The sequence below is a fragment of the Lates calcarifer genome, linkage group LG6 (assembly GCF_001640805.2).
Source record: "Lates calcarifer isolate ASB-BC8 linkage group LG6, TLL_Latcal_v3, whole genome shotgun sequence".
Taxonomy (NCBI): Eukaryota; Metazoa; Chordata; class Actinopteri; family Centropomidae; genus Lates; species Lates calcarifer.
In genome coordinates this window covers 10,762,957-10,775,099 of record NC_066838.1, presented here as the reverse complement: position 1 = coordinate 10,775,099, position 12,143 = coordinate 10,762,957, and the positions used below count along the sequence as shown (strand labels likewise).

The window sequence follows — 12,143 nt, the reverse complement described above, 5'->3', positions numbered from 1 at the left end:
AAGATCGCATTATAAGTAATAGTAGGTAGCTTGGATGAAATTTGAAATAAATGCAATTTTTGTTCCACTTCCTCAGAACAAAAACCAAACTGTGTTGAAAGAGCACAGAACACAAAAATACAAAACAACCTCTCTCTCAAGTATCCTGAAAAATACTTTGAAATTATAGGCCTTTTTCTTTGTCTGATTCGCAAAGGGCACCATTTTGATGGTTCAAATGAGGGGCCGATTTAAAGTGAGACCACATTACTCTCAATATTTGTTGTGGCATTTTATTTCAGATTTCTTATGGGATGACATCCCTTGGGAGGATGGTGATAAGTTTGAAGGGTTTAGATGAAATTTTGCTGAAGCATGGTAGCGGTACAGTGTGCCTCTGACAAATCCGTACATTCAGATGTTTGCATTAAAGTTTTATGAAGGTTACCGGCTGATTATGCAGCACCTCAGGGATCCAGCAAGTTTTTTATGACTAATATGAGAAATCCAGATCCATGCCAAACAGAGATTCAACCTCCTCTTGTGCAGCACTGTTTTCTATTTGCTTCCTGTAAATGTTGAAAGTGGTTTTCAGGCTCACCAGGACATCAAAGCTGATGTAGTTTTGTTGATCTCCTACACAGGAAGTGGAGTCCTGCTGAGGCCTGTGTTCACCAAACAACCTGGCAGTGTGGTGTTTCCCCTTCAACCTGGCGAGAATCGCAGAGAGGTGGTGTTTAGCTGTGAGGCCCAGGGACACCCGCAGCCCTTCTACAGGTAACACTTGCAAGCATAGCTTTATGCACATAGTTTTAGAGCCTTCAAGTGCAACATTTGTAATAAAAACCAAGTGAGACTGGATTCATTGCCCTGGGAAAAGTCGGGATTCGTGGACCTTAGGACTCAATGCTGCTCACTGCCTGCGGCACTTAGTTTTACTGTCAGTCTTAGTTAATTTGAGAATGATGAATTAATTGGCCTTAGTTGCTGGTCTCTTGTATATTTGCATTGTCAGATGGACATTGATCTGCTGTAGAATTTGAGAGCTTCCTGTCATCAGTTTCAGTGACCATCGAAAAGATCAAGTGACTCAAGAGAATCACACACCAAAACTCATCTTCTATCATGACAGAGATTGAGAGAGGAAGAAAAACACTAGTGGAGTATATTTCACGTACCAGAAATGATGTGGCACAGGATGTCTTTCCATATCTCTGCCTCAGACCTTCCACAGTTAATGTTTTATGTACAGAATCACTGTCCAGAAGCTGCACAGACAGTGCCACAGGGCATCTGATTTGGAGGTTATCACTACATGATAAACATGATACAAATCATCTGATGGACCGAGGTGCAGAAAAACAGTAGCTGTTGGTTGTCCTTGTTCAGTACACTGACCCTGTGTGGTTGAGCAGTCCCACGGGGATGGTGTTAGAAACAAATTGTTGCCCAGTTTTTCAGCTGCTAAAATGATGACAAATGAAAACAAATGACAAACGATGATTTGCTTTAAAGTGCATTAAGCACATACTCTATTTATTCATGATCTATCAAAATGGGCCACATAGCTATTGTACTCCTGTCAGTGTAATTAAATTCAAATTGCAAAGCCAAGCATTTAATGTGTAATAGGTTGAAATGATCCTTCATAACATCAGCATATGTGGCCGTTAATGTAGCTTGAAGCTCCTTGGTGTTATGCCTAATGGGCACAAATTTAAATGAATGTACAAGATCTTATCATCTGGATCGGCTCGAATACTTATTAAGCAATCAGTTGCTATTTCACTCTCTGGATAGTCATACTTTTTTAAATGAAACCCAATTCAGATCATGCAAGTTTTTTTTGCAGCTCTGAGTTCAAATTCTGAGAGCGTGCCAGGCTTCGTATCAAATCAAATTTCTCTTTAATTAGCTCTTTAATTACAGCAAGTGCCACCAACTGTGGCAGTTTATATACCACATTAAGAAGTGATTTTCAGATTGATCACAAGCTGTTATGATATCATACTTTTATCCCTTTCAATGATGGGACTGTTACTCAGATGGGCATATTGCTATGTTGTCAGTTTAGTCTGCACACATCATAGTGCTGTCATCGCCTTGACAGTTTTCTTTTTTTAACAAAGGTCACTTGTGCCAGCTTTGGAAATGAGTTTCGAAATGGTTTAGGGTCCTTGTGCAGTTCAGCAGCAAGACACCATGTGCCAAGTGGCTCTTCACTGCTGTGAATGTAGGCAAGTCTATTTCAGGGTCGCCAAGGACAAATTAATTTGTCCAAGACTACCCAACGACCGCTGCCATACAGAGTTTGCTCTCCAAATTGTCACCATGGACCCTTGATTTGTTTCATCTGGAGCTCTTGGACCAGTTCCAGCTGTAACACCAAATCACTAAATCAATCTAATCAGCCAATCTGCTGTTGAGCACCACTTCGCTGCATATGTCCCCCCCATTCGCCTCCTTCTTCAACCCCAACCCTGCCTCCCTCTCTCTTTGTCCAAATCTTTCCCATGAAAGAAAGAGGAAGAAATGTGAAATAGAAACCTCACTCTTCCTTTTTTGCAGAGAGCTGTGAAAATCCTATTAAGACTGAGGAGCAAGCATTCAACCTAATTGTGCCTTATTTCTTCTATGAAAAGCTCTTTCTTGAGAGTCCCCTTTTGCAAGTGTCACTTTTCTTGTTAGTCTGTGTTTATGCTCTTCTTTTTTTCTCATTTTCTTTCCCTTTGACTGTGATTTGGTTTGAGAATGAAAGTGTTATTTACACACTAACTCTGCCTGAGTATAATGCAGACAATTTCAGGAACACACTGAATTGATTAAATGTATCTGAATACTTAGAAAGTTTTCTGCTAAACAAAATGGAAAAATTTAATCCTTTTCATGTATTGTTGTAAACTCTTTACTGTTCACAGTTAATAGAAACTGAAACTTGTGGTCTATGTAATTATTTAGGTTATGGTCACATGCTGAATTTGGCTGAACCGACATCATCAACTCAGCAGGTTTTCTTGGAACATGAGCCTTAATTATGCAAAATGAACAACAATAAGCCTCCCAAATCAAGACACACAGACATCTTGTGCAGTTAAAAGTTGATTGCTGGCAAGTCCATCCTCTCTCTCACACACACGCACACAGTGGCACACACGCATGCACACACGCACACACACACGCACACATTTGCAGGACTGCTGTATTACGCTAAACAAGAGGTTTAATCAGAAACAACATTATCTTGTGCTTTTGTATGTAGCAGTTTTGTTTGAGCAGACCTGGTTGTTGGTCCTCCCATGTGATAATCACTATAATTGGAAGGGAGGATTTTTATTCTTGGTAAAAGGCTCATGGGGTTGTGGTTGATGGACAAAAAGACTGAAAAAAGGAGAGGAAATGTCAGAGGAATGTACAGAATTTGATTTGTGAGTAAGACTTACGGTTGAAGTGAATAAAAGCCTGAATAGAAATGAGCAGTGTTTTTGAAATGACTGTTGCTGATTGCCTCCCTTTTCAGTTGCATTCATTTTGGTTTTTGCTGCAGTACACATCAGACTGTGTCATCTCTGTTAATGCCTGCTTCAGCCAGAATAAGGTCTGGTAAGTCATAGTTTAGGCTACTGGACAGTCTCTTATTTTATATTATTCAGACTCAATGCCATGTAGCTGAGTTTATTTTTATCAGCATCCGTCTCTCTAATACAATTAATAAGAACCGATTAACAGACATTGGGCACAGAGGTATGACAAAACACAGGGAACCTCAGTTTCTTCCATTAAGGACTTTTTGTTGTGTGTCATGTGCTTGCATTCACAGGTGGAAGCTAAATGATTCTTTTATCCTGCCCAGACCAGGGTCACGTTACACTCTCATGGGAGGAAACTTACACATCAGCCATCTGAATAAAGAGGAAGATGTTGGCATCTATCAGTGCCTGGCATCAAACTCTTTTGGCACAATCGTCAGCAGAGAGGCCAGTCTGCACATTGCATGTAAGTCTAACTATGTTTGAAGTAGAACTCTACTGATTTTACACTTTCCTCAAAGTCTATTTACAGGTCTTGAGGAGCACTACTGCATAGATGAAAAAAGCTCTATAAAGCCTTGTGCTAAAATACCTCAAGTGATGTTACTTGAGTAAGCATCACCAGGGTATGAAGACTACATGTTTGAAAAAAAAAAAAAATCTGAGGGACTGGATTTAGAAAGAAGCAAGCTTACCAGACCTCTGTACCCAACTCCCACTGCCGTTTTATTGCATGGGCGTACTGGTGGTTAAGCTTCAGGACCAGAGGACTTAAAAAAATGGGAAAAAAAAATAAGATAAAATTCACATGAAGAAAAAAAGCCACTGTGATAGACAGGCTAAATGTCACTTCATGTCAATCACAAGTATGTATGATATGCCAGTCTTTATCTTCCAATGAACTAGGTGCTGTTTTGCAATTCCTGGTTCGAGTGGAAATTTACTTCAGCTGCAGGCACGCTTTCTGGGAAACAATGCGAAAGTCAAGCTCAAAAATGCAATAATCAAAAATCACAGATAATAAGAGAAATTCCCAAGGTAACAGGATATTTCAATGCAAGCATTGATATTTCAATGCTGAGGTTGCAACAACTGTAAACCCTCAAGCAGTAAGTGGTAGAGCTGGCAAGTGAAACAATGATTGTGATGAGGACACCTGCTTCCACAGGTCAGCAGGTTAGATCTTAGGTTTTAGCTTTTTATAAGAGCTGTAGCTCCAGGGCCCATAGTGTTTTAATGCGGCCTTGCCCACTCTTCATCTAGCTTGAAGCTAGAGGCTTGAGGCTACGTTGGCCACTGCAAGTCAGCGGTCAAGTTGCATTGTGGGTAATGTAGCTGCCAGGTTTTGAAGAAGAATGTGGAGAATTTTAAAAAAGTTATCTTTTTGGTTCAGCTGCATTGACTTTGATCCTTTTTAACATTCCATCATGAGTATGAGATGTTATAGGAGAGGAAACTACAATAGATTTAATGTTGTTTTAAAATATTTTTTATTGGTAATAACCCCATTTCAGAAATACAGTGTTATTGTCTTAAACAATTTGTGTTCACCCCAGTTGAGTTAAGTTCTCCTCAATTCAAGTTCAGTTCTTTTGAGTGCAGTTCAGTCTTTCTTTGCCATAGAAACTAAAAGTTTCATCAAACATCAGACGTTCTGGTTCACTGAAAGTATAATGACCCAGTAGAATTCTCTGGAAATTGTCTGTTGTCAGACCTGATCCTCTCTAACAAAAAAACCAACCAGGCTGATACAGTTAAGTTTATTAATGAGAAATCACAAATTAACCAGCCATTTTAATGTCATGGTATCTTTTCATCCTTTAACCCTGATTAAAGCTCCACTGATGGTGTTTACTCTGCCCGGTGATGCTAAACTTCTCACAACCCTGTGATGAAGACTGTGTGATTGTGTGGTGGGCCTTGACAGACCTCCGTGTAGTTGATGCTTTACAGCCTTCATCCATCACATTTTATAAGACCAGAGTCTAAGGCATCTCTGATGGCAAGGTGAACTTGAGGCCTCCACTCTTGATGGGCAGCACATATCAAATGACAGCCCTTATATCTGTGAACAGATGGTGCAGCTAGATTGAATTCTGATGTCTGTTTCTCTGCCATAGCAGACGCAGAGATGATCCTTGGCAGGGAGAGCACTGAAGGTATCCATCTCGCAACTGTTTGGTGCTTCTTTGTCACAGGGCAGCATTAAATCTTCAGCATAGAGGACAAATCGGCGTCCTGAGTTGCCAGCCGGCTGTTGATCTTATTCACGTTTCCTATCAGTTTTCGAGTCCTGACCAGAACTGTATGTCACTGTGATTGGTCTCATCCATCGCCTGGGCCTGACCTGGAACCTGCTGCTTTTGTCAGCAGATGAGGACAAGCATCAGTGCTGATGTGTCATACATCTTATTTATTGCTCTTGGTTTAACTTAATTAAGTGTGCTGTGTGATTGAGCGGGTCTCGGGTCAAGGGAATAATTCATGGAGGAGCAGCCTGTTATGAGTCAGTATCCTGTCATTTGTAACAGACTCTAACTCAGAGTAGTTCAATATGCTCTTTCAAACACCAAGGGGCTTGCACCTCTCTTTGTCTTGCAATAACACTGTGAGATAAAAACCAAGGTGAAGGCCATTAATGAAGAGAATACAAGGATCTAAAATAATATTCAACTCAAAATCTTATCAAGTCAGGAGACCTAAAAGCAACATCTTAAGGCACCACTGCAGAAAATAAATGTAAACTAGTGATTATAGCATTCTCATTACTAAAAACATTATTATACCCTTTTTTAACAATGTATTTTGTGATTTATTCCTGAAAATCCTTGCTGATGAAGGACTGAAGATCAATGTCTTAGATTTGCACCAACTGATGATGTCCCATAACATCAAATTTGTATTGCATGAATATGTAGTGCATACATAGGAGTTAAGTTAGCCTACATTTTTAATCCTCTGAAAGATGGATGATATAACAGTTTCTGTTACCATCTGGTAGGGGCTTAAACCTCTAAAAGTATAAAGGGTTCTGATCCTGTTGACAATACAGACTTAGATGTTTAAAAGGTTCTGCTTGCCTGCTGGGAGTGCTGGAAGGAATAATCTAGTTGGTCATCAAGCCAGACTGAGTTTCCTAATCTCCTAGGGATATTTTTGGTGTAAGTGAAAGGATTTTCACTGACGCGAGATGCAACATTGTACAACAGATTGCAAGGCCTGCAATAAAAGCAAAGTGTATCGGCTGCCTATCCTGGAGAAGGAACATGTTACAGCATAGATGCTGTGCTCCTTATAGAGCCACAAGGGTAACACAGTGTGTAATGAAGGGTGAAATCACTAGATTTATGAAAGAAGTGCAGGATGCGACTCCCTTGTATCTCCTATCAAATTCAGACCTGTAATTGCACATCATTTGCATTTTTTTTCTCACTGGCTCCAGTCTAACCCAACTGCCTTATCTGTATAATTACTTTGCAAGATTTCTATCGTTTGTATTTTTTTTCTTCTTCTCTCATTTCCATTAGCTCTGTACTCTTTATTCATTGCCGTTGCCTCAGGTGAAAATTAAGTCTGTTTTGAGGTAGAGAGCATCTGAGGAAGGTACAATAACATTTCTCATCAGCACTGTGATGCTAAGTGCTCAATCTCGGTTTCAAATAATCTCTTAGGGAGGAGGGCAACGGGCATTTTCTGAATGCTGCATTTCACAAAAGTGTTGTAATTGTCAGGAGACACTAGCAGTAGCGCTCTGTAAGAATTAGGCCCCTTTGATATTTATCACTCCTCAAATGTCATGTGTCACTCACTGTTAGGGGTTCACTTCATGATGCTTCTCTGAGAACAGAAGAGAAGAGAGGAGAGAGAAGGGAAGATTAGAAACAGATGAGATGAGAGGAGATAATGTGTTTTCATCATCTATCAGCAATTGCCAGTATTTATTTATAGCTTTACCTGCAACATATGTCAACTTACTGCAGCTTTTTGGTGATTAGTAATTAGTCTAGAGCTTGGGCAAGAAGGTTAGTTAGTCTGAGAAATGGAGTTGGTCTTGAGTGCAAGTATATTGTAAGTTAATTCAGTGTTAAGATAGTGTTAAGATAACACAACTTTGTAAAGAGAGATTCTGAATCTAAAGAACTACCTCTTGCCTTTGCACCATGTCTCCATCATTCTGTTATTTAGACTCCTGAATTTTAGAGGGATTAAAATGCACTTCCACAGCTTTTTAGGTAATTCAGAAAAAGTAAATGGTTAGGTGAAAAGGCCTTATAGAATGATGACATTAGTGGGAGGTATAAAAAATCAGTGAATGCCATACCATTAAATCTGATTCCAAGGCTCTTCCCATTTGCGGTTTGACTACAGCTGGGTGGGAGGTGACTAACTCATCAACAACTTCAACAGCCTCGGCCATTTCAGCTTTGCAGCTCTAAAAAAAGATATGACTTTGGTATGATAAGGAAAGAGAAGAGGCTCTTTTCAAACCTCCACCAACATGTTTATGGCCTCTCAGGCTATGTTTTTGTAATAGTTTCTTTTCATTTATTTCTCAAGGGATGACATTTTTAGTCAGCCTGCCAGTCCAACACTTTGGTTCAGTGAAAAATAGCTCTACAGCTCTAGCTCTAACTCTACATAATATCCAGGCATTTCATCTTCAGCCAACAGCTGGTTAAAAGTTATACTTAACACTTAAGTTAATCAGAAATCCCAAACTAATGATCAATTTCCTGCCAGCCTCAGCAGAGCTTATGCTGATTTTACACTGTGTGGAATCAAAGGTAGTGATGTAGATATCATTTAACAGATGTGATTACAATTTATGCCAGTGTTCTATTTCCTTTCTAATATTTTCTATTATTATTTATTTTTAACATCATTATCATTGTTATTGTTATCATAAAATCCTAGATATTTTTTTTCTGCAACTGGTCAGTTTACATCAAAAATACAGAATAACCCATTTAAGAACCATAGCTTGAGGACTTCAAGGAAATCTTTTAAAGTCTGTATTCCTTTTGTCCATTGGCTAGGTGACAAATCCAACCATATCACAAATTGTCCTCAAGCTCAGACTCCTAACAGAATGGCTTCACTTTCTACAATCGCCTCTCATTCATTACAATGGGTCACATTGGAGTAGCTAGCCCAAAAATGCAAATTCACATCCAATTTCATGGATCTGAAAACACTCAAAATAGCTTGAACCCGGCCATGGCAAAGCACATGGAGGTGCAGAGCCATGATAGGCTTGATAAGATGATCCACAGGGTGCAGAACAGCTTGGGTTGTCAGGCATTGTTGGCTTTTAGTGTGTCTAGCTCATTTATGCCCTACCATACTCCAAAGGAATATTGATCAGGAGAGCTTCACTCTCAGTGTGAGTTGAGCAACTCTGATATTTTCTAATCTATGAGTCTGGTTTTGTAGAAAAGAGTTAAATCTGAGGAATGGATGTCTCGTCCTATATCTCTTTCTCATTATGGTAAAATATTTGATTTGCTATAGCCTACAGCAGCCCCACACACAGATGCCTGTTTAGGGCAGAAGCCTCATATAAGCGTCTTCACTCAGTAGTAAAGACTGGATAAGAAGAGTTGTTCCATAGTGATTCAAAGCTGGGAAGCTTGTTCACCTGTGTAGTTGGTAAACTGTTATTTAAATAACTCTAATGTTATGTTCAGTTTAGGTGATTTCAAAGCAAATATAACACGCTAATGTACATGTAACAGGAAGCTGTTTTGCAGTTCAAAACATATTCTGTGCATACTTTACAATCAAAAAAGCATATGAACTTAAATCTTATGATGAAAAGAATTAAAATAAAAAACAAAGATTCCATTGACACATGACACATTTGGAGCACAATCCTTCTTTTAGTCAGAAATTTAAAAAAAAGAAGCAGCTTTTTTCACTTTTTTTTTTTCCAACATCCAACATATTCTGCCCATTTTTTAAGATACAGATTTACTTCAAGATGCAGTCATTCATTTATACTGTACACACAAAATGTTTGGTCATCTAATAGTAGGCCAAATGTTTTTTGCAGCAAGGCTGAAATCATGGATGGCCATCTGTAGAGAATATTTTATTTCTTAGCAGCATTCAGATGACAAGTGTGTGCAGAATATTAACTGAAACCAAACAATTCACAACATCAAACCGTTCAGAATCCTTGCTGCTGCAGCTACTGGGATATACTGTCTGACTCAGCAGGTAGTGGCCCTGCCAGAGCAGCCATAGTTTAAAATGTTATCAGATAGCTGGTTATCCTGCTCACTAAGCCAATACTGTATGTTGAGGCAGGTGGAAAAATGAAGCTACTTAAAAAAAAGAAAGAAGAAAAAAAGACTCATTTTAGCCGTGGTGGCATAGCGATGGCCTAGAGATGGTGTAAGGAAAAACCCTCCCTTTGTTTACCTTAATGAATAAAGAGTCTGAACCCATAGGTGAAGTCAGATGAAGGTGCCCTTTAAAACATTTTTACATGGTCATGGAGAATGTAGTTACATACAGTTGGATTGCCATGAAATTTGGTACAGATATTTATGGTCTACAGACGATGAATCCCAATGACTTTGGTGATTAACCAACTTTTCCTGCATAGCACCACCAGCAGTTTGACATTTGTGGTTTTGAATGAAAAACAGTTGTAGCTTTTTTTTGATATGTCACAGTGGGAAAGGCACCTGTCTAAATGATAAAAAAGATGATGGCTGAATTCCATTTAACCACTTCAGTTTCAGGGTTCTGGCTTTGTTCCTGCTGGCTCGCTGTCACACTCTCATGGCTTATTGGGACACCTCAGTTGTATTTAATCAGTTGGCAATTCTCAATATATTTAAATAAATCAGATAAAATAAGATAAAACTTAGAAATTTGGATCAGCCAGGGGAAAGATAATTTTATCTCTGTCTCTCTGGGTTTCCAATACTGGTTTATTAATATCTGAGAACTATGGTGTTTACTAAGCATTGGGTATTGCAACAGTGCCAAAGCCATAGTTTGAGCGCAGTTGGAATTTTAGCTTGGAAAGAGAGCTCATTCAAACAAGTAACTAACATTTTTATTGCTGTGATTTTTTTAAATGTATCCAGTGATAAACAGCATTAAGATGTGATGACATGTGAAGTTATACTGATAATGATTGCTTCCACAAGCCTTTCTGGAATGCACAGCATAAAAAGAGATGGCAGTAAATTAGCAGATTTCTCATATTTGCTTAGGAGCTTTATCAGATCTAGATGGATCTATAGATGTCTTGCTGGTCCAGGGGGACTATCACTGTGCTGAATCTGTTGATGCACAGAGAGGCTGTATGTTATTTTTGCATTACCCATGGATCAGCCATAGATTAAGACTTGGCCACTGAAGCATCCACTCAATCTGTCTGCACCAAATATGAAAAGAACTTAATGATCCACTAATTAATTTGTGAAGTCATACAGGGGCTTCACACATAATAATTTGTGAACCAAAGGGAAAAAAGCTGCTTTCAGTTGTGATAATGTATTGCTGTTCTGCTGGATGCAATCTTTCCATTACTCACAGGATCTACAAAGATCACGTCCTTTATTTATTATGCAGAGGGTCATCCTGCTGTGCTTGTACACAGGATGTGTCAGTCTTGCATTCTTCCTCTCTGTTTCTGAATTCAGTCTTGATTATGTCATTATACAGCAGCCGCATATTTGGCTGCGCTGCCTGCGATATCGCCAAGAGCCACAGCAGGCAAGAAAAGGCAAAGTGTTCAAGGATTGCTGTCTGTATTTGCTTTCTCTCAGCAGGTTGTCAACAAGTAATCGGTCTCCATACAAATGATGTTTCAGTCTTAGTCATTTAATTGTTGCTGGTCTGTGTGCAGTGGATGAAACACAGAAAGTGATAACAATACGCACTTCCAATTAAATTCACTCATGTGTGACTTATACTTGAGGAATTGCTTTCTGCTCCAGTCAGAAGTGTTCAGGACTTTACAGCACCATGTCTGCATTTATGCAAACATAGCATGAGTGTTTCATGAAAATATGCAAAAGTTCTGCATCATATCTCACCGTTAAACTCTGGTCAGTAGCTGTGCTCTTTCTAGATATGAAATTATTGAGCAACCACAGATATGACTTGCAGTGCATTTTTATCTCTGTAAACAGCTAGGCATGTCCTGTTTGCTGCCTGTGTGCTTATGAGAAGAATGAATTGATTATTTTTGCTTTATTGTGTTTGTGTTGTGGTAAACAGACTTGGAGAACTTCAAGACACAGAGAAGAAATCCAGTGAGGGTTCGTGAAGGTCAAGGAGTGGTCTTACTGTGTGGCCCACCACCCCACTCTGGAGGTAAGTTTTTGCCTCATATGAAGATATATATTTTAATCTCTACCAACCAGTCGTTGGTGCCGTAGATCAACAAACACTCAACATCAGTGAAGAGTCACTATCAGTTTTACACAGAAGTATGGACTTCTCTGATTCTTCATCTGCTGTTTATCTGGACAAAGTGGAAGTCATGTTTGTGCTCTCCCCCTCAGATCTCCTGGCTGTTTGTTTGTATTGTTGAGGTCAGTGGAGTGAGTCATTTTTACTTTGGGACACTCTGGCCTCTGAGCCTGATTTTCAGTGGGGGCGAGGAAAAACTTT

At 39.3% G+C, this 12,143-nt stretch overlaps 1 protein-coding gene across 2 annotated transcripts in view; it reads left to right on the top strand.

The window, feature by feature from the left end:
• The window catches only part of cntn3a.1 (contactin 3a, tandem duplicate 1), a 73,501-nt gene that overhangs the window by 15,389 nt on the left and 45,969 nt on the right, over window positions 1-12,143 (top strand). For both annotated transcript variants that reach the window (XM_018666176.2, XM_018666175.2), the window contains exons 3-5: window positions 624-756; window positions 3,797-3,972; window positions 11,748-11,843. In XM_018666176.2, the coding sequence (XP_018521692.1) occupies window positions 624-756; window positions 3,797-3,972; window positions 11,748-11,843 (405 nt within the window). The remainder of the gene's footprint in view (window positions 1-623; window positions 757-3,796; window positions 3,973-11,747; window positions 11,844-12,143) is intronic.